This window comes from Atractosteus spatula, chromosome 13 (assembly GCF_055471065.1).
Source record: "Atractosteus spatula isolate fAtrSpa1 chromosome 13, fAtrSpa1.hap1, whole genome shotgun sequence".
NCBI classification, from domain to species: Eukaryota; Metazoa; Chordata; class Actinopteri; order Semionotiformes; family Lepisosteidae; genus Atractosteus; species Atractosteus spatula.
Genome location: NC_142718.1, coordinates 17,173,470 through 17,196,763, shown reverse-complemented (window position 1 = coordinate 17,196,763; position 23,294 = coordinate 17,173,470). Strand labels below are relative to the sequence as shown.

Here is a 23,294-nt window from a genome sequence, read left to right as displayed (position 1 = left end):
AAAGAGTCTGGTCTTCTCAAGAAAGAGCTGTTCATGTGAACCATGCCCCGATCAAAAGAAATATCAGAGGACCTTGGAAGTAGAATTGTAGAGATGCATAAAGCTGGAAAAGGCTACAAAAGCATTTCTAAAGGCCTGGGTGTTCATCAATCCACAGTAAGACAAATTGTCTACAAATGGAGGAAATTCAGTTGTGTTGCTCCTCTCCCTAGGAGTGGGCGTCCTGCAAAGATCACGGCAAGAGCGCAGCCTGCAATGCTGAAGGAGGTGAAAAGAACCCTAGGGTAACAGCAAAGGACCAGCAGAAATCTCTTGAACTTGCAAAGTCTCTGTTCATGTGTCCACTATAAGAAAAACACTGAACAAGAATGGAGTAAATGGAAGGACACCAAAGAGGAAACCACTGCTCTCCCAAAAAACATTGCTGCACGTCTCAAGTTTGCAAAAATACAACCTGGATGTTCCACAATGCTTCTGTGTATGGGTGAGACAAAAGTTGAACTCTTTGGCAGAAACGCGCAATGCTGTTTTGAGGAAAAAAAGTATGGTGGAGGGAGCATCGTGGTTTGGGGCTGCTTTTCTGCCTCAGGGCCTGGACAGCTTGCTATCATAGAGGGAACAATGAACTCAAAATTGTATCAAGAAATCTCACAGGAGAATGTCAGGGTAACGGTCCGTCACCTGAAGCTTAATAGAAGTTGGATGATGCAACAAGACAATGACCCGAAACACAGGAGTAAATCAACAACAGAATGGCTTAAACAGAAGAAACGCAAGGAATCCCAGAAATATCAATAAACTGAAACAGTTTTGTAAGGAGGAATGGTCTAAAATTCCTCCTAAACATTGTGCAAGTCTCATCAACATCTACAGGACATGTTTGGTGGAGGTTATTGCTGCTAAAGAAGGTTCTACCAGTTACTAAATACAAGGGTTCACATACTTTTTCCAGCCTGGACTGTGAATGTTTAAACAATGTGTTCAATATTCAATTGTTTGTGTGTTATTAGTTTAACCAGATTGTGTTTGTCTATTAATGTGACTAAGTTGAAGGTCAGACCACATTTTTATGAGTAATTAATGCAGAAATCCAGGTAATTCCAAAGGGTTCACAAACTTTTTTGCCACTGGAGCATAAAAAATAATTAATTTCCCTTGCTCTTTCTGAGCATTCTAGAAATGGTAGTCTAAAGGTCATATACATTCTTACTTCATTATTAATCTTATTTTAATATTTGACATACTGTGATATATAAAATGATCAGAAATGTGAGTTTCTCACAGGTACTTGGACCTTCTGAGTAGCAAGCAAGCACCACTGTACCAAAGCACCAATTGACTTGCAACATGCAACATTAACAGATTACGAGTGTTTCATTGTCCATTACAACTATAACTACCACAAAAGATATTTTCACCTTCCAAATTTTTTTTAGTTACATGATTCTATATTAATAATTCCTATTAAGTGGTATTAAAACAGTACAATTTTTTACAACAATGACAGCAAGAACAGTATTCTTAGAAAAGGTTAAATATTATAGCTTTTTATAAAGTATCTACACTTTATATAGTTTGAACAAGCATATCAAAACTTTTCCACAATAACCACAGTAAGTGCCCAAGTTAACGACTTTGATACAGAAAATGTTGATCAAGAACATGGAAAACTGTTGTGTTTTATTTTCAGTTACCAAAATTTCCTTTTAGTTGTATATTTCCATATTAATATTCTTGCCTGGTTTATTTTCACTTTTATTGTATTAAGCTCAGATAAGTCAAATATGTTTCAGCTTTGAATGAATAAATTCTGCCTTAGGAGTGAATGAGTTTATCTAAAGAGCCCATAGGCTAGTAATCTAGTTAACATACTGAAATGTGTAAAAAATGCAACAAATGCTATTAGTTCCAATAATGTTTTGAGGTCTTTAAATGGCTCTCAATATACAAAAGACACTAATACTGCTAACAGACAGTTTTATAATTATCCCAAACAAGAACAACAATAGCTGCTTTCACTGAACATAGTATAAGCAAGAGAGTGCAATCAGCCTGTCTTGCTCACTTTGCTTCCAGAACCTAATGCTTCCAAGATCCACCAAGATTTTTGAAAGATACCGGAGACACTTAGGAAACGGGAAGGATAATTTGGTCCGGACACCCACAATTTGTGTAAAGAAGCATCTTCCACTTTTAGTTAATAATTCCTTACACTTATGTAGCGCTTTTCTGGACACTCCACACAAAGTGCTTTATAAGTAATGGGGACTCTCCTCCACAACCACCAATGTGCAGCATCCATAGTGTGGACAGCAGCCATAGTGTGCCAGTACGCTCCCCACACATCAGCTATCAGTGAAGAGGAGAACAGAGTGATGAAGCTAATTCATAGAAGAGGATTATTAGGTCATGATTGGTAAAGGCCAATGTGAAATTTGGCCAGGATGCCAGGGTAACACCCCTACCCTTTTCAAGAAATGGTGCCTTTTCACAGTATAGTGTCATACTGGGGCATTAGGATCCACACAGACCGCGGGGTGAGCACCCCCTACTGGCCCCTCTAATACCTCTTCCAGTAGCAATCTTAATTTTTCTCAGATCTCTCATCCAGGTGCTGACCAGGCTCACACCTGCTTAGCATCAGTGGATTGCCAGTTGTGAGTTGCAGGGTGATATGGCTGCCGGCTAGTCTCCATTCAGGCTCTTCGATAATCTTTTAACGGTATCCTTCAGAAGTCAAAATACTGAAGTATTTTTGGGGTGGAGAATCTATTCATTGGTACTGCTTTGAAATCTTTATTTGAAAGAAGATTCTAGCAAGGTTATAAATGCATTTAAAAGGTTAAATAAAAGACAACGCTACCTGAGGTTCATCAGTATGAAACTGAGTTACTGTACATTTTTTATCTAAAAAGAAAAGCCTTGCATCTTAGAATTTTAAAAGACATACTGCAACTGAAGCATCCATTTGGTGAAGTGCTTTTCATGCTCCATGTTCAACTGGTTGATCTCAGCAGAGAAGTTAAAGGTCTTCCCCTCCAAAAGCCTGCATAATGTTTCCTAAGAATAAGGAAAATGTGAAATTATAAAACTACTTCTTTATATAAATATGAAAGAATTTGAAGCAAAGGTAATTTAAATAAAGAATTTTAGATTTTGTTACTTCAACATTCAAAAGATACTGACACAGATATTTACAAAGCTAAAGATCAAGTGATGAAATGTTTTAAAACTCTCCTAAATGTTTCTGAAATTTATTCAAAGTTGGGTTTCAAAGCTTTTTGCTCCAAAAGGTCATAATATACTGATTAAAAAAGAATGATGATGCAAATATAATAAAGCTAGGTACTGTGAAGGACTTCAGGTGGGCAGCTGGGTCAGCATGCCTAGGCTGCAAAGGAATAGCCTTACACCTGAAGAAGGCTCCACAGCTGAAATGTTGCATTTTCTTCTCTTTCAGCATGGAATAAACCTATTACTTGTTCCTAGGTACTGTAAATATGAGGAAAACAAAAAGTTAAATGTTTTTCACTGGAATTATTTGGATTTCAAAAATAAACTATTTTGGAGAGGCAAAAGTGGATAAAAGTTTGCACTACAACACACTTTGAAAGTTTCTCTTCAGTATTTTTTTGTGGACAACTGCTAAAAGAAGCAAGCACCACAAAACAACTGTCCAAAGAACTGGTCTTTATCAATCCTATTTTCTTCAAAGAATGAAGCAATCAGAATCAAACATTACACAATAAAAGTAATAAAACATACCTGGTCTAATTTGGGAGTTTGCAGTTTCTGGAGGGTTCTATCAGAAGTTAACACCTTTGAACTGCTGTGTGCTTCAAAGTACTCTTCTACCAGGTTGGGCTGAAAACATGAAAACACCCTAATTAACATCATCACCTTAATTTCAAGTACAGAAAACAAACAGTCATACAAAAACTGATGAAGAAAAATGTAGATTCACTTCAAGGAAGTAACATGTGGTGAAGTCAGTGGGTGGGTAGGCACTAGCTATTCTCACACCCCAATTTACATGAAGACTCTCATACTCATGCTCATAGGCTCATAGCTGTGAGCATTATAATTAGATACACTGTTAAGAACTAGACTGTAATTGATGCAGGTAATGAAAAACGCCTATGTATTTCCAACTGATAGAAGATTTCAAACCCTACTTCATTTTCATCTGATCTCACTGTCAAAATGATGGTTAATATCAGGAAAAGAATAAACTGTACAATGTGTACACTGATTTAATTTATATTAGTATTTGGAAATACATTTCAAAATATACAATTGATATATGTTTCAATTCTTTAATTATTTGCTCACCAATACCAATAATTAAAAATGTAAATACCTGTACATGTATATCTTCAATATCACTTGAAAATGTAGTTTTGAAAAGTCATTTTTAAGTCTCCAAGTTGCTAACATCTTGTTGTAACACAACTTTGGTTACACAACCTAGGTGTTCAACACTTTTTTAATACTATGGTATAGGGAAGCCAAGATCTTGGTTAATCAAGAGTTTGAAGTGACAACATCCTCCACTGTTTCTAAAGAAGAGATATTTACTTGAGCTTTAAAACACTTGTACACTGCTTTCATCTCATATCCAGAACCTACTCAACTCAACTCCTGAAGGACCCAGTGCTTTCTGGTTCTTAGCCCAACCAAAGATTAACTAGTTTCTTAGACATACAATATATAGGATTTTTCTTAAGGTCTTTTATAGTTCATTGCTCTGTATAACAATAACACTTAGGAAGTTAATTAAATAATTAAACCAACTATGTAACAAAGAGCTTGGGTAGAAAAGAAAAACAGAAGACAAATGGTATTCCAGAGATTGAGAAACCGTGGCCTATAAACGTCATCAGTGACATTTGCAGTATAAGCATCATCACTACCTATGAAAAAGTATTTTTTGATGTTGAACAATGTCCAGCACAGGACAATTATTTTTAGTTGCTGTACATGCTGTGATATGAATTGCACAATTAGATAGGAGTCTCTAAATATTTTCTAAATATTTTATCTCTAAATAACTTACTTCAGGTCCTTTTTTATTTTTCTTGGCTGGTGTCTTGTGGAGAGCTGCTGCCAATGCCTTCCTTGGTGTCTTTGGCTCCATATCCACATTATCAGACTTTTCTCTCCCCTCTTCATCATCTTCTTCAGAATTTGAGGGGGAGTACTCACTGTCACTGTCTGACTTCAAATTGGGTGCTGATGAGACAGAATGGTGCTCAATGGTTTTCTCATTTCTTAATTCACAATTATGAAAAATAAACAAACATTTAACATACCTGACAGGCGCTTTCGCAGTCTGTGTGGCGTGGTTGAGATAAACTGCACATTTTTACCCTAAAAAAAGAGTACATGTCAAAACATTCTTTTAATTGCAATGCACTTACTGTGTCATTTGTTTCTTAAAATCTTGATTCAACTTACCTTTGATGGGGTCTTGTTTTGATTTTCATGTTCTGAAAACATAAAATGACTTTTAGAAGTATTACCAAAAGAGTTTCCATTAACGTTTGGTATTCAATGCGTCATATGTTTGAAATTTTGAATGCTCATTCAACAAATTTTCCTCAAATTGGCAAGCTAACTTGAAAATGGCATCTTTTATCTATTGGATTTCATTTACTGTTCACTCTCTACTTGTTAAACCTTTCAAGAACAATATCCTCCATAAAACTGGCATTTCAGATTTTGAAAAAGTAACAAAACTACAGAACGTGGGTTTTTAAAATATAAAATATAACTGCTAAAATAAATTGTTCTTTTCTTCATTAGGAAGAAACGGTTCAGAAACAGAAAAGGGGATACACCTCAAAATAGTTCCCATCTTAATTAAGAAATTGCAATAAAGGGGCAATTGTAATTTAATTGTATTTATTATATAATTGTAAAAAAAAGTCTCACTTGTGTTTGTCCTGGAAGGGCTGATGCCCTCTTCAGGGGAGTCTGGTGTGGTGAATTTAACACTCTTCCCAGGTGTTCGAGCCAATTCCGAGGCTGGGAATACAGTGAAACCAATTACAGCATAACAATCCTCACTAAGTCCCAATTAGTCACCATCTTCATTCTGTGTTGACATTAAAGAATGAATCAGAACATATGTATTCATACACCAAGAACGTGGGAAAAAGAAAAAGCAGCGGTAAAGACAAGCGACAAGTTCATGAAATATTCAGAGGTCTCTGCAAGATAGTGAAATTACTCTTTAAATTTCAGGTAACATGCAGTCATAATCTGTTGCTTTGTACCATTGTAACAAAACATCTGTTGATTTAACTTGTACACTTTTAACTATGCGTCTTAAGATTTTTTTTAATACTTCCCCATAGTCAAAAAGGTGAAAAAGATGCTTAAATTAACAAGTGTTTTGCATAAGATTCTTCAACAAATCTTAGCACAAATTAGCATTTGCCCCCTAAAAACTATACAAGATTCATGGTCATAGATATAAATTAGAAAAGGTAATAGTCCTAAATCAGATTCATGTGGTACTCAACTAATTGCATTACAATTTGATTGTGATCTTCTCTTTAATGTTTTTATCCATTTTAACCTGTTAGTTCTCAATCTAAACATACATGATATCTTAAATCTACCTATGGCCAGCAATTCAGAGTTCTGTCAAGGTTTGCTCATGCAGTTTTTGTACAGCTGGGAATATAGCTGGAAACACTAATTCTGAGACTGTTTTAATAGTTAATACTGTATACCTATTCCCTTACTAATTTTTGTCTTCTTTAAAAATTCAAAATAGGCGTGCTGTGCATCCATATAAAAGTTACGCCACTTGTTGGCCTTACATTTGTTAATTAATATTTAGCCTGGTTTTATGCTTGGACAGTGCAAGTTATACACAGAAGGAAAGCCCTTGCACTCTCTCTTGCTCAGGAGAAAGAAAGAGGTATTAGCTTCACCTTTTCAAACAACTAAGTAAAGAACATTTTTTAGCACCAGGTTACTGAACTGCACCTAGATAACGAATCAATTGGCTACGTCTGCATGAGTGCAGGGCATAGAGATCACGACCTATTTTTGATCAATGCAGAGCATAACATAACATCACTTTAATTAACCCTATACAATTTCTTGCATTAGGAATTTGTCTTTTCGCATAACCCAGCTTGCTCTCCATGAGACAGACAGACAGGGAGAGAAGCTTGGGGTCAGAGTACAGGGTCAGCCATTGTACAGCGCTCCTGGAGCAGCTGGGGTTAAGGGCCTTGCTCAGGGGCCCAACGGAGTAGGATGCCTCTGCCAGCTGCAGGATTTGAACCAGCAACCTTCCAGCCACAGGTGCAGATCCTTAGCCACAGAGCCAACTAAGAATCAACTATAGAGACCAAACAAAAGCTTGACATCACATTGATAATATAATAGCAAGCTTTTGTTAGGTCTCTAAATTTCCTATATTTACCACATTTATAAAAAAAATTATTCTGCTAGTTTTTGTTGTATAAAAACCACAATGAGATCAAAAAGAAGTTTGATTTCTTTTAATTAAAAGAAAATTAGCAAACCACAAAACCAAACTGCTAGAAAATACAGTAGATATTTACAAAAGTAGAAATGCACAGAAAGCAGAAAAGTAAAAAAAAAAAAGTTAGGAGTAGAGTGCAAAATTATCTGGCTTCTCACAGCTTGTGTTCAGTCCGGGCACTTGGTTTCTGGATAACCAAAGGGAGATGTTGCATAGGGCAAAAGTTTTGGCAAGAAGGATGTAACTGCTGACTGTGCCTGTCAGTGTGACTGTGATCTTGTGTAGGGGGAGGTTGATGTTGTTCCTGCTCCAAATCATCCAATAAACTGAGGATTCTTATTTTGGCCTGTGTCAGGCTCCTGGGATTTAATCTTGCTAAGACAGGCACAAGACTGAGGGCAAAGTGATACATTTCATCCTGTGGCCCAGGAACTGGTTGTGCAGATAGTGTATTATCACTTATAATGCTGAGGAGCTTCTCCAACCCTGCGCTACTACTTTTTTTTCTCCCTTCTGCTCCTGCAGGGGGAAGTGAGATGGAAACGCTGGACCTCAAAGCCTGTCCAGAGTGTTCAGGTGGTGAGGTTGCTGCTCTTGACCTCAAAGCCTGTCCAGTGTGTTCAGGTGGTGGGGTTGCTGCTCTTGGCCTCAAAGCCTGTCCAGAGTGTTCAGGTGGTGGGGTTGTTGATCTGGACCTCAAAGCCTGTCCAGAGTGTTCAGGTGGTGGGGTTGTTGATCTGGACCTCAAAGCCTGTCCAGAGTGTTCAGGTGGTGGGGTTGTTGATCTGGACCTCAAAGCCTGTCCAGAGTGTTCAGGTGGTGGGGTTGTTGCTCTGGGCCTCAAAGCCTGTCCAGGTTCTTCGGGGTGTGGGATAGGAGCTCCAGGCTTAATGCTCTGTCCTGGTACCCCAGGAAGTGAGGTGCCTAAAGTGGATCTGGTCTTTTGTTCAGGTCCCTTAGGCTGCAGGGATGGAGACCTGCCTCTTATTGCAAAACATAAGTCCTCCTCCACATTTTCATCATCCACAGCTTGGCTTAGATTCACTGGGTTGGGTGGAGGGTTCTCGATATCCAAAGTGCTCTTTGAGCTAGAATATTACCAAAACATAATTATATTAATTATTTTCTCACAAAACTACATACAATTGTTTTTATAAAATAAAGTTAATCAGAAGATAATAATGAATAGACATTTTCACAAATCCTTAAACTATTTAAAATTGAATCTTAAATATTGTATACTAACCTTCTGAATTGAATTTGAGGCATCAAGAAGGACATAACATTTGCATATTTTTGGCTGCTCTCTGCAGATCCTCTAGGTGTATGTTTTTTCTTTTGCCATACAAAATCATGACTTAAATATTTCCAGTTTTGCTTGCACTCTTCTGCTGTAAATTAAAATATGAAAATAGTCATGAACACAAAATAAAGTATAATTTTTTTTTTCTAAAATTACCAGCCTAGCCTTCATCTATGGACTAGGACATCAAACAGTTGTACATATGATGTAGTACAAATAAGAGGCTGCTGATGGCATACGTTCCCATGCCAACAAAGGAGAAGTTGAAAGATGTCAGGAAAAATCCAATTTCTCAAACTGCTTCAGGACTACAGATGGCAAACCTCACTATCCAAGCTTCTTCTTCCTCTGGCAGTCAGTACTTTAATGACAATTGTGCTCTTGGTGTTTGTTGATGTTGACCACTGGTTCCGCGTTATTCATACTGGGGACTCTGGAAGAATCAGTAATAATGGGATGGCTACAGACTCCACTCTTGGGAGGCAGATGAGGCCAAACACTCTGAAAATGCACCTGGAATGGATCCAAGAGAACTTTCAGCTTGAAAGCATACCTTGCAAGCCCATAATAACAGAATTGTTAATTACAGACATCGTTAATTCTTCAAAGGTAAGAACAGATGTTGAAAAAGCCTTCATAAATGGTGTTATGGCCTCAAAATTGAACAGAATCCATGACAAAATAAACCCGAGACTTAAACATGAGAACAATTACTGTTCTGTGTGTCTACATTCTGCATACGTATCTGCTGACCCCCACTGAAAACCAGAGATGGCTTAATAAGGAGGAAGAGAGTGGTAGCAAGGCAGAAACTGTTAGGAACATGGGTGGAAACAGGATCCAGGTAAGTTTTCGATGTGCAGGAGAAACGCAGTGCATTCTTCACCTCCACTGAAGGAAGTGTCCTGATTGGGCAAGATAGTATGCACACATACCAAATAAAGATGTGATACCTCAAATGATGCCGATATGGTTCTGTCAACATTTTTAAGCTGACTTTTGAAATTGTACATGTGTGGCTATGTTTGGAGACCAGCCAGCTAGCAGCAATCTTCACCTTCCCAGCAGCCTGTGGACACACTTGGTTAGGGACCCAACTACCTCCGGGTACTTAGGTATGGGGTACCAGTAGAGGATCTTTGCCATGCAGTACTCTACAGTGCTCATCTGCATCTTGGTTTGGAATGCTGTGCAGCACTCTGTTGATATGGAACCTAGGAGCTCTTCTCTCTCAATGTGCCCCATTATAACCTCTCAAGCTTGGGTGCAAAAAACACATGAAAAGGAACATATAAAATCACCTGAAGATATATTCTATTTAATGATTTATTATATTCAAGTAATGCTGTAATCCTATGAAAATGTAATACAAATAAGGCTATTTTAGGTTTATACTAAATTGTTTCTATTAATCCAAAAACAAGGCTGACACTGGATATCCTCTCCAGCAATACTTTGTAAAAATTAGCTAAGAAGCTAATTTGAAGTGAAGGATATAGCTGCATTTTCCTACATGTATTAAATATTCCTTTGTTTGCAGCGTAGTCCAGTCTTAAAACTGTGAAAACACAATTCATTCAGTTTTACAGCTAATACAGTATTTTTTAGCAAAATAAAAGAAAAACGCTCTTTGAAAATCTGTATTCTCATTCTAAAGACTATCTGATCCATTCTTTAAACGATTTACCTGCTTGAGTGGTACACTGTTCTATGTCCTTAAAATTGGAGGACTTTAAAGTGACCTATACATTTTGTTAGACTGTGACCCTCTAGCCATGACTATTCCAGCATGCAAAGTGGGTACAGATTTGTCCAAACAAACTTGAAGCTGTAAGTACCAAATGTGCTTATGCCAAGTATTCCCTATAAACGTTCAATTCAGAGAATTTAGGTATGGATTAAAATTAATTTTAAAAATGTGTATACATCATTTGTAATTCAACACAGCACTGTACGTTATCTGGCAAAAAAATAGGTTAAAAATGAATCCCATAGCTTACTTAAATCTTTTTGCACTCCTGCAATCTACCAAGTGATATATTGCATAAATGGTCACACAACTTATCGCTAGTGGTTGAAGGACACATCCAAACTGTTCTTTTCAAAAGTATAGAGAAGCATGTGGGGCATAATAATAACAATTACAAGACAGTATTTAAAATAATTCTGGTTAGTAATAAAACATCCTTATTTTTGAAAGCTTGAAAGGGAATAGGATCTATAGATGGGGTAATACCTAATAAGTGCCTTTTAAAGGAAGGAATACTGCTGTAAAATAATTAAAATGTTGTATAAAGCATTTAACTTCACTGACAATACATTTACTACTATAAAGAATACTTAAAGCACCAAATAAGCAAAGGCAGCAGATGTGAATAATTAATTATTGACATTTTTGCGCAAAAATGTCAAATTTTTAAACATTTACACAGGTTTTCTTTCACTTCTTATTTTTAGGATTTAGAATGATTCATCATAGATGAAAATATTATACTAAGGATCCATAATTCCCATAGTGACATCCCCTACAGGAAGTGTCTTTAAAGTCGTTTCTGGCTCTGCAAATGGTCCGTTCGTGTGTGTTGAAGCTAGGCTAGAAAGTTTCAGTCTATCACACAAGTAACCCTTAGTGCTGCCTGGACAGCTATGAGACTTTCTCCTTTGAAACCCATACAGCAGCACACACATTTATCCGAATCTGGCCTCAATAGGTCATTTAAGCACTAAGCACGAATATACCACTCAATTATTTCAAAATGGGCGTAACACAGTAATTCTAAGACAAGATTACTTTATTGGCCATATACAATTTCTTGTCTTTTTTTTTTCCCCCACATACCCCAACTAGCTCTCCAGGATACACACAGACAGGGAGAGAAGCTTGGGGTCAGAACGTAGGGTCAGCCATTTATACAGCACCCCTGGAGCAGCTGGGGTTAAGGGCCTTGCTCAGGAGCCCAGCGGAGGAGGATTCCTCTGCCGGCTATGCGATACAAACCAGCAACCTTCCAGCCACAGGCGCAGCTCCTTAGCCCCAGAGCCACCACACTGCCCATTCTACTGTCAACTGATAATAGCTTGTGCTGTGAAATGCTGCTATTGCACGTTAACAGAATTGGCAGGCTGTGGGTCCAGATTTCACGTGGGGCACTGCCGTTGTACTCTTAAGCAAGGTCACTCAGATTGCTCCTATACAAATGCAAGTTACTTTTGAAGTATGGCAAGACATAGAAAAAGACACCAGATGCCAGTATTTCCTTGTTTTTGCTGCATTTTTAAGCACAAAGTAAGACTGTATAGAACTACAGATTTATCCAGACCTCTACACTCATGCATGCAACTGCAGAACACAGGAAAACAGAGGATATTATGACCTATATATTTCATCTATCATTACAAGTCCTTTTTTTCCTATATAATAGCTATATGAGCAAATTGCAATTTTCACATATTGGGGGCTCTATGGCTTAGCTTCATAAAACATTTTTCAGGTACAAGGCCAGCACCTAATAATTTATTTTATTAATCTCATTTACCAGAATTTTAGCATGGTTTCAACAGTCCACAAATATTAATGTGAATGATTTGAGACGCTTAACATGACATAAAAAAATGAAAAACAAAATACTAGTTTAGTTCAGAAGTCCTTAAAAACAAAAAACAAGACAAAGTTGTCACTGAGTGCAATGTGCATTTTGTCAGAACCTTATATAACCCACCCAAATTGCAAAATGTTGGCATACACACGTTAGACAAAATTCTTTGGACATCACATAACAAAGAGTTTCCTACTGGGAATTCTGAGAACAGACAAAGATCAAGTTGCAACATTTATCAGCTACAATGTACTTCTGTTCCTAAATGGAAAATCATATCCAAGTGAAAAGAAATGTAAAATAAGGGATGGTGTATTTGATGATATGATCAATACTTCTGTTTTCTACTGAGAAATGAGATCATGGAGAGAAGGGGTGTTGTCTTTAAGTAAAATAAAAACCATCATTACTGAATACATGTAGAGAAGTATTGACACTTTAGTTTAATGCCAGTATTAGAAATAAGAGGGTGATTTTGAGATCTAGTAGAAAAGAGTTTCTAATTATTTCCATTAAATAGAAACATTGAACAAGCCTATATAAATTGCATGTTTTATTTCTGTTCTTAATACAGCCTTGATTGAAATATGAATACTTCAAAATTATATCTTTAATATATATTGTTTTGAAGACCAAATAAAAAGTATTAAGTTATAAAAAAGTAATCTAAATGTAACAGGACTTCAAGTTTAACTGTTTTAAAAGTGCAAGTCATATGTTCCTCTGAAAGTGAAAAGCTAGCCTTAAAGTGTACAATTAGATTTTCTGCTCTGTAATGAAATGGCTAATTAAAACGTATTGCCCAAAAGGCTAAATACAACAGTTCTACCTGTTTTTTTTAATAGCACTGTCTTACACACTGTTAATCAGCTTGTTAAGCCTTTGCTTTATCACATTTAATTCCATTTTACTTTCTGAAAACTTATCTGAGGATCACAAACATGCAAGTTTAATAAAAGACTGTACAACTGAAAAGGTAGAGGAAATAAGCCTTTAGAATGGACTAATTATCACAAAGAGCAAAAGACATCAGTCTCCCCTTTTACTGATGTTTTCTTGTTTGACTAATTTTTGACCTTCAGTTACAGTTCACATAACAATAGAAAATTACTTTAAATCCTTAATCTGTGTAAAATTTACACAAAATAAAGTAACTGAAGCTGACGCATAGAAGAGCTTGCATCTTGTCAAATCTGAAATGTACGAAACTGCTAAGAATGTCTTTTTTAACATTTGTCATTTTTGGTCTACTTAGAAACATTCTTGTAAGAGGATTGTTTTAATTGAAAAACAAGTTGTTAAAAAATAACAGAAAATTGGTTGACAGGGCTTTAGTCAACATGTAAGACTAAATCCCTTCCCCACTGAATTACATGTTAAAAAGTGTTGGTTTTTTTTTTACTTTTAAGAAGCAAATTTGACATTATTTAAGGAACAGACTATGGTCTATATGGGAAGTAACACTGATTCAGCTTAAACACAAATAAAATGACATGTACCATAACATATTTAAACTAATCTATTATACTAAGACTTGATTCTATCCCTATGGTCAAGGTTGAAAGGATAATATACTTCCTATATACTGTACACACGACATCTCCAAATTTGTTATAAATTTCCAAACTTACCCATCTGCGCCATTTGGTTGGACCTCTTACAAGCCTGAAAGGTGAACACATCAGCACCACCAGTGCCAGAAGATCCATTTCCTACCTCATCTGTAAAAGCATTCATAACATAGTTAAACATAATGCATATATAACTCAATTTTTATTCAAAGAAGAGTCAGATGTTATACTCTAGAAACACTGCTAACAGAATCTTTCTAAAGTGTTTTTAGAAGTGACTGCTACCTTTTATCAACCTCAATTTAGATGCACTCTACGGAAAACTTAAGAAAGCAACCAACTAGAGTGCTAAATTATTTCCTTTTGTATGATGCAAGATCATCCTTCTGATAATCTCTTCCAGAGACCTAGCTTTTAATGTATACAGTTCTTTTTCCTGTCAAAATAATGTGTAGGCTCCACGGCCGAAAAGTTGCGTTTTTTCTTCTTTTTTTCAGCATGGAATAAACCTATTACTTGTTCCTTTGCAGCCTACGCATGCTGACGCAGCTACCCACCTGAACTACTACAATTTTAAGCAGCATGGTTGATAACATAAGTATTCAACTAATAAAGAAGAATGATGTGCAATCAGCTAAAAAAAAACAAATCACTGTAGTATGCATGGTAGTTTTCAGGCTCATACAAGGACTCTCTCATCAGTAGATTAAGTCCAAAGTTTAAAACACTCACAGTTAGGGCTGGGCGATAATTCGATAACGATAATTATCGCGATATAATTTTCCTCGATATAATTTTAACAAAAGGTTGATAAATGTTCGATATATATGTTTATGCTTTGCGCATGATATGCGTATGCGTGTTGCAGACCGGGCAGCTAACGTGGGGCTGCTTATCCACACGGTGGTGGCTGACAGGATTGTAGTTAGAGTGGAGAAATGAGCGACACTGAAGCAAATGTAGTGCTGCCAACGACCAGCTCGAAAGACGATGACATCGTCGACAGAAAAGGTCATTCAACTTCGGTATTTTGGAGATATTTTGGCTTTTTATGATCAGACATAAAACAGAGCAGCGTGCACTGCAAACTGTGCCGCAGATCCGTGCCAGCAAAGACAGGCAACACCACGAACCTATTTCACCATTTAAAACAACATCACCCGTTAGAACACGCAGAAAGTAAAAAAAATACAGTCACAAACTACTGTTGTTAGTGGAAGGGGACCATCTATAAGCACCGGGCCAGTATTCAGTGTGACTACACAGCAGCAAACCATAGTAGCATCATTTTCGAGCACCGTGCCTTACGACAAAAAAACGAAAAGACATGAAGACATCACAAATGCAGTTGCATATTGCATTGCAAAAGACATGCTTCCCATTAGCACTGTCGAAAATGAGGGATTCAAGAAGCTTATCAGAGTCCTTGACCCCAGATACGAGCTACCTGGTTGGAAACATTTTGCACTGACTGCACTTCCTCGGCTGTATGCAGAGTGTAGGGAGATGGTAGAGCGGCAGCTGCAAACGGTGCCATTCTTCGCCACTACTTCTGATATGATCCTTTAAAGCACTTTAAACTTTGCAGTCTGTCTGAGCCATCTTCTTTGTGTGTTTTATCACACTGCAGTATTTCATTTTTCTATTAAGACTTATTTTGTAAATTTTACTCATGCATATTTTGACATAAAAAAGACTTGAATACTCTCTACCTCAGATTTGTTTAATGTTTCTGCTGTTTGGCAAGTGTTTGTTGTGTTCTTAAAATAAAGAGTTGTTTAATTTACCAATTAACTGTCTGGTTTCTTCAACTTTCACTCAGGAAAAAAATCTGCCTTTAAACTTGAAAGAAATAATGATTTGACATTTATCGTGATAATTATCGATATCGACTGATATGAAATTTTTTATCATGATAATGTTTTTGGCCATATCGCCCATCCCTACTCACAGTACAAAATGCAATTACTCTATCCAGTTTAACACTTCTTTGACTATTACCAGACTATTGCTTTCTACACTAAGCCCCTGAATCCCAAACTAAACAATGTTTTTGCTTAACTAGTTAGAAATAATGATAGGGGAGTTGAGTAGAAGCTGTGTAAAGTTCTGTTTGCTTCAGGTGTTGCAAACAACCTTGGAACAGGGTATTTTTTACATTTTAAGACTGACTGAAAAAATGTAAATACAATTATAAAAAAGCAAGCAGATAAATAAGGTCATTCTTTAAGACCAGGATAAGGATACCCTAAATTAGACAAAAAGATGCAGGCAGAACTTGCAGCAGTCTCCCCACGACGTACATACCCTTATATCGGACTGAACAGCTATAAGATCAGCAAAAAAGTAAAGAGTCCGATGGGAATAACAATCTCTCAAACATAAAATTACTATTTATCTTTCAGAAGTCCAGCTGGTTATATCTCAGGCATCACAATTTAAAAAAAATTTCCCAAAGAGGAAACAGAACAGATCAAGTAACACATATATGAGACCGTGATGCCCCAGGACCTGGGTGGGGAACATTGGAAGTTAAATTCATATCAAAGCAAAAATGCATAAATATAAGCCGCTATAAAAACCATGAATAAACTTGCAGTCATTAACAAGGTTTACCTTCAGCACCAGTGCCCAAGACTTCCACATAATCCTGCTGATTGAAAACGTCCTCTTCCGTTTCCTCCTCCACCTGCTTTCCTTTCTCACCCCTGAGGGTCACCAGCTTCTGGGCAGCATGCCTTGGTGCTTTGAAGCCTAGAAAAAATGTTGCGTTAACACAATATACTACTTCTTAACTACTGCATCGTCGTGAACACCCGAAGAACGCACCACAGCTGAAACGTTGTTTCCTTTCTTCTCTTTTCAGCATGGAATAAACCCTTACTTGTTCCTTCATAAGTAAAAGTAACATTTTAATAACTGCGCATTTTACTATTGGTCAATTTTAGCTGCTGTGCAATAAAGACACTAAATAATTAATCTTCTGATAACCTGCCTGAACAACTTAAACACTGAAAAAGTCACCTAGGCACAAAAAAGTAATTAAGCAGCTGACAATTCGTACGGCTATGCTAATAAATGGAGGGTTTGGAAGACATTTAAGCAAGAAAGTGAAATATACAACATTGAACGAAATAAAAATAGAACATAAACATCTAAAATATAAATGCTTGCCAGCAAGACTGATCTGTATAAAGGGACTTTCGCAACAGCTAGCTAATCACGACGTAGCATATCGCCAGTGTTATTTCACATGAAAACTACATTTTGAACAAATGGCTGGAAACGCTGAGTGTTTTTAAAATCAAGCTGGTAAACAACAGGGCCATACCAAATTACTTTTTAGAGGCGTTGCTCACGTCTTCCATCACTTACCTTCCTGTTTATCAACAATGTGGTCCAAAACATCTTCGTCTCCCACAAATCGGACCTCCATTAAATTAGCCTCCTTCGACCGTTTATTTGGACTCATGTTTCACTTCACAGACGTAAGGTACAGCATCAATTGAAAGACAACAAATAATTAATATAATAAGGACAATGATATTGAAAGTAATAGTAGAATAAATAATTCATTAAAATTTAAGAACAAAGCCATCAATTGTCACAATCATGCTGGATCATCTATCTAAAATTTCCCTAAGTGAAACGTTTACCAGCAGAGAGCACTGAAAGGAATATTTAAGTACCCCTTATATAGGCACTTAGTGCAGGAAATGTTTGTACATTTAAGACACACGTCAAGTACATGCTAACTTTCATACTAACCCCGGTCAAAGTAAAAGCGCTAAAAACTTGTAGTTCAAGCTCCTCAGAAATGCATTCACTTCAAGATGGAAGACCCAAACCTGACGCTAAAGGTTCCAAGAAGCATGAAAGGTTTAAGACACGACTTCCTACGTGCACACCGAGATTACCCGCCACATATTAGTATTTAAATGAAGGTAGAGGGTAAAGGTTATAGCTGTCCTTCTCTGCCAATCTGCAGTAAGAATTTTAGAAACTCAAATTCCCATGACTCCGTGCGCTTATTTATAAATTTAAAAAAACCCGAGAAACCGTCACAAGATCTAGGGATTTGTAGTTTTTTCGACTTTAAGCGTTGGACTTGCTTTGTGTGTGTAAATTTCTAACAGCGGAACATTTACAGATCATTTTGTGAAACCCATTTTTCTGGGAAAATTGGATTCTTATTGTTACCGTTTGTTTTCCTGTGCATTCAATGATCATCAACTGCGAATGACAAAAATAAGGGGCAACACACTGTAATGTACAGAGAGGCATAAACACTAATTTAGCTGGTTTTACGAAACGAAAAACTAGATTTTTCTATGAGGCAGGACAACTGATAATAACACTAATGACGCACTCAAACTTAATCCATTATCAAATCAAGGAAGGACATCATCAAACCTGTGATGGACTTCTTAGCTTGTGTCATCCGGGCTTGCTCAAGATGGCGCTCAAGCAGGTGGTAGTGTTTAGTGGCTGAGGAGAAAAATGTGAGTTTTCATGCCTTGAATGTCTTTTTCATCACTTTTGTGACTTCAAAAGCTCTTAGATAAATGCAGAGCAAGAAAAGAAAAGTAATGCTCTTCAATGAAGTTGAAGTTGAAAGATACCGACGTAGATGTAACTTAAAGTTGTATGGAGTTGATGAAATGAAGACTGACACGTGTAAAGCACTGGTGCCGGTCCAGGAGTAGGATTTTATTTAGTCTATGGACAGTGTTCATTGGTCTCTGCTGTTCTGATCTTGTTGTTGTGTACCGTTGGTTTCAAAGTAAGCATGAACATGATTTCTGTTGTCAGCTCGCAGGTTGGCTGTGAATCTGATTTATTGGTTGTATTGCTGTACTTTCGTTACAGGCTATTGTAGTGTGTGTGTATTTGGGCTCCCTGTGTACGTGTGTGTTCCCTGCGTGTGCCGCGTTACATTCCGTTTGAATCGGCGGTAGCAGACTTACTCCAAACGCGTCACTGAATTATTACAGTATTTTCTCTCGCTTTTTTTTCTAGTAATGGGATGGGGGGGCTACACAACGTGTAGCCTAGGGGCCTCTGATCACCTTAATCCGCCACTGCCAATGACCACCCTGTTTGAACGCATTATTTCAAGAATAGCAGGACACTCCCCTCTCGTGCAAGTCCATTACAGTCAATACACTGCATGGAAGATTAGATATTTTTCTATATGGACTTTCAGGACGGGATCAAACCCTGCAGCCACCCTTTTAAAGACCATTATCAGCACAGCGCATAACTTATGCAACCATAGCCTTTCTATGGCTCTCCGACACTTCGTGTTCAGCCAAGAGTGCGGTATATAGCCTACGGTCAGTCTGGACTGATCACCACTGTCCCCAAATAATTTACATGCGGAAAAAAACACTGCACCTTTCTAAGGGGAATACAGCAGCCATTCTCTTGACACACACTCACCATTTCCGAGTTTTCTTTTGAAGAGAGTTTTAGAGAAATACTTCTTTTGGTGTTGATGTTGTCTTTCCGATGCTGTAACATCCGCATCTTGGTTTTGACACGATTTCGGACCCAATTTGGCCCAGTATGCCCACATCTGTTCATCTATTTTACCCCAGCATGCTGGTTCCAAGCTATATGTGTCCTGTGAATAATCAGCACAGGACACAAATATATTTTTGGGGTTCTTTATTTCTAGGTGAGTATGTGGTCTGATCTGTTCTAAAATAAAAAAATAAAAGAAATGATATATAACGATATTTTTATCTACACAAAATACGGTAGTGGTTCTTTCTACCATGAGGGGAAAACAAAAAAAAAACATGTTTAGTTTCACAGTTTTTTACATTCCATCTGACTGTTACAGAAACACATCTACACTGAACAAAAATTAAATAAATTACATTACAGTTGAAGTTTAAACAACTCACCACGCAGCGTGTGCAGAAATAGGCCACTCACAGGCTGCGCAGGTCACTTCTCAGCTCTACCCTCACTGAGAACTACATTATGACAATAATTAGTATAATACTTACAATTGCATACACTTAACAAACGGTGCTAAACATAAGTCTCTGTAAAGAATGAAGGAACAGAAAATACAAGGAGCATGTGAAACCCATTACTTACAAATCAATAAACAGATATCCCTAGCCCGAGTAGATGTCTAGAAACTGGCTACGGCCTCAGTGCACTCGGTTAAAATCTAATATCCATCTTGCTAATCTTGTCTCAATCCTTTGAAATACCCCTTTATACTCATTTAGGGTGTAAATAGGGAAACAACACAGTATTTACTGTTACAACTCTCTGTAGTAACTTTGGGTTCTTTTTAACGGTAATTCACTGCTTCTTAGTCTCTACTGCCCATGCGCAGAACGCTGAAATCAACTGACAGGAACTAAGATACACCGTGAGGTAGCGCCATCTAGTGGATTTGGCATAACAGGCCGCTATTCACCACTAGGTCACATTCTCCCCTGCTGCATAGTCAACGTCCCGATGACTATCAACCCTTCACCCCCTTGACTGCCTCCCTAAAAAGGACAGCACTTAAGTTTGTTATCATCTGGGAAAAGACTTCTGGAGTTAAGGCAATCGCATTACAGACAGACTTGGGTTCATGAAAAGGATTAGTGTGCACCCCAGCATTGGCTCTACGACTTCTGCGTGGAACAGGAGTAGGTACATTTACTACACGGTCACTAGGAGAGAAGCTGGTAGTAGGCTCAGCCCTAGAAGGCTCGGTGCCAGCCTCAGTCCTAACCTGTACAGCACCTGTAGATTCAGGAGCAGGTTCAAACCTAAGAGGCTCAGAGAACACTTCTGATTCACTACCACAGGGATCCTCAGCACTAGCAACATCTAATGACTCAGGGAACACCTCCTGAGTTAATCTTGGAAGCGAAACCTCCACCAAAACTACAAACTCTGGCGGAGACTCTGAAAGGGTACTAACAGAGGTTCCTGTGGGGGACCGGTTTCTAACACACCTGGGGGCTGGGACAGGGCCCACACATGGCCTTAAATTAACCCTGTGTACCCACTTTAAAGGACCACCTTCCAATGGTTCCACTGCGTGTGTTGTACCCTGCACCTCTACCACCCTATACACAGTAGGTCTCCAAGCATCCTGTATCTTATTTCTGCCCAACGGTCTGGGTCTCAGATAAACCAGCTGACCTACACTGACTGGGGGACAGAACACTTTGTGTTCTTGCAATGCAACTCTTTTCCGCAGCTTTTTGTTCTGCGTACTCTTTAGCTCGGGCATGTGCTTCGTTCAACCATTCCTGGTGGACCATCAGCCAATCAGAAACCCCACTGTTCCACATCATTATACATGCCCACCCAAAAGCATCTCTGTCTCAACAGATTCTGAGTGCGTTCAATTCCTTGATGACCCATCTGGTCATGTACACTTTCCAGTATTTGATCTTTCATACAATCAGGCAGGAGGAGTTGGAAACATTCACCAACATGAGGATCTTCGATCACCTTGTACAATACCCCATCACGCTCTTGCACCCGATGCCACTGTTTCAACAAAGACAAGGTAGATTTAGGCAACTTTGATCTCTCCTTATTCCCTGGTTTTCTCTGCTTATTCCAGAACATCCGGAAAGCACTGAGAGAGAGATCAACATCTTGAAACCGACAGAGCTCCTTCTTTGTATACCCTGGGAAAGTTTGGGTGTTACTCTGTGACTTGTTCAAGTTATCACAATCCACTCCCGCTTCCAAAACACGGATCTGTCTTATTTTGCAGCATTTCATACTGGCTGCCACCAAATCTGGCTCCAGGGGTGTGCCTCTGCTGACAACATTACAGATAGCCACACAATCATCATATTCGACATCATCAGGGTCAGGTTCAGGCTCCCCTGCAAATGGCTGCCTAGAGAGGGCATCAGCAGCAGTGTTGCAGCGTCCTGGGCGGTACTTTATTTCAAAATCAAAAACAGATAGCTGAGCCACCCATCTTTGCTCTTTTGCACCTAGGTTTGCTGTGGAAAGATGACACAAAGGGTTGTTGTCCGTTATAACGACGAATTTAGATCCCAGGAGATAACCTCTAAATTTTTCTGCCACAGCCCACTTAAGGGCTAGTAGTTCTAACTTCATGCTACTGTAGTTCCTATCGTTCTTTTTGGCACTGCAAAGACGCCTACTAGCATACGCGATCACCCTTTTACTATCTCCTTGCTGTTGGGAGATAACTGCACCTAAGCCAAGGCTACTTGCATCAGTTTCCACAATGAAAGGGCGGGTGAAGTCAGCATAGCCTAACAGCGGAGCACTGGTCAATTTATCCTTAAGCTTTTCAAAAGCACCTTGACACGCTGGGGTCCATGAACTGTTGAAAAGTTGCTTGGATGTAGTTGGATTGCCTTCTCTTAAACAGGAGTTGACTACATCGTGGAGAGGGCCAGTGATTTTGGAGAAGCCCTCTATAAACCTCCTATAATAACTGCAAAAGCCTATAAATTACCACAGCTCTTTGACTGTGCTGGGTACCTTCCACTGTCTTACTGCTGCTACCTTGTCTGGGTCCGTACCTATGCCATCTGCAGATATTTGATGGCCAAGGAACCACACTTCTGACTGGAGGAAATGGCACTTTTCAAGCTTAACCTTCAGCCCAGTTGCTTCAGCACTGTCTCTAGCCTTTCTAGATGGCCACCAAAATCCAGAGAGAACTCCAAGATATCATCAAGGTAGACTAGCAAGATCTGGAACACAAGGTCATGCATGGTAGCTTGCATCAATCTTTGGAACATAGCAGGACCATTACAGACCCCAAAAGGCATCCTCAGGTACTCGTACAACCCAAAGGGGGTTGTAAATGCAGTTTTTTGTCTGTCCCTTTCATGCATAGCGACTTGATGGTAACCACTGGCTAGATCGATCGTCGAGAAGAACAGAGTGCGTCAAAACTTTCATCAATGCGTGGTAACAGGAAAGCATCACACTTGGTCTTTGCATTAAGCTTCCTATAATCCACACACAATCTGAGGGTTCCATCTGTTTTCCTGACAAGAACTACTGGCGAAGCATAAGAGCTGGTGCTCTTCTGTATTACCCCTTTCCTCAAAAGTTAGGTTATGTGCTCCCTAACCTCTTTGTACTGGTTTGGCGGAATCCGGTGATGTGGCTGGGTGCATGGTATGTCATCCACTAGGTGGATCTCATGCTGGACCTTGTTAGTATAACCAAGATCTTCATCTTCAAGGGCAAATACCTCAGCATAACTGGCTAGTAAAGCACCCAACTTTGCTTGTTGTTTGGGGGTCCCACCCACATCAAGTTTATCTAGTATCTGTTGTAAACTGTTT

General features: G+C 38.4%; 1 protein-coding gene across 3 annotated transcripts in view; it reads right to left on the bottom strand.

Annotated features, from left to right (window-relative positions):
- Window positions 1–17,882, bottom strand: part of orc2 (origin recognition complex, subunit 2) — a 28,164-nt gene extending 10,282 nt beyond the window's left edge. For 2 of the 3 annotated variants that reach the window (XM_088930564.1, XM_088930565.1), the window contains exons 1-10: window positions 17,746–17,882; window positions 17,353–17,455; window positions 16,594–16,731; window positions 14,038–14,127; window positions 5,935–6,027; window positions 5,458–5,489; window positions 5,313–5,370; window positions 5,057–5,232; window positions 3,766–3,864; window positions 2,951–3,060 (exon numbers count right to left, since the gene is read on the bottom strand). In XM_088930564.1, the coding sequence (XP_088786690.1) occupies window positions 2,951–3,060; window positions 3,766–3,864; window positions 5,057–5,232; window positions 5,313–5,370; window positions 5,458–5,489; window positions 5,935–6,027; window positions 14,038–14,127; window positions 16,594–16,731; window positions 17,353–17,449 (893 nt within the window). In that variant the 5' untranslated portion in view covers window positions 17,450–17,455; window positions 17,746–17,882. Of the gene's footprint in view, window positions 1–2,950; window positions 3,061–3,765; window positions 3,865–5,056; window positions 5,233–5,312; window positions 5,371–5,457; window positions 5,490–5,934; window positions 6,028–7,640; window positions 8,596–8,753; window positions 8,899–14,037; window positions 14,128–16,593; window positions 16,732–17,352; window positions 17,456–17,745 lie in introns of those variants that run through there. The other variant, XM_088930566.1, reaches the window with a different exon arrangement.
- Between the last annotated feature and the right edge of the window lie 5,412 nt (window positions 17,883–23,294).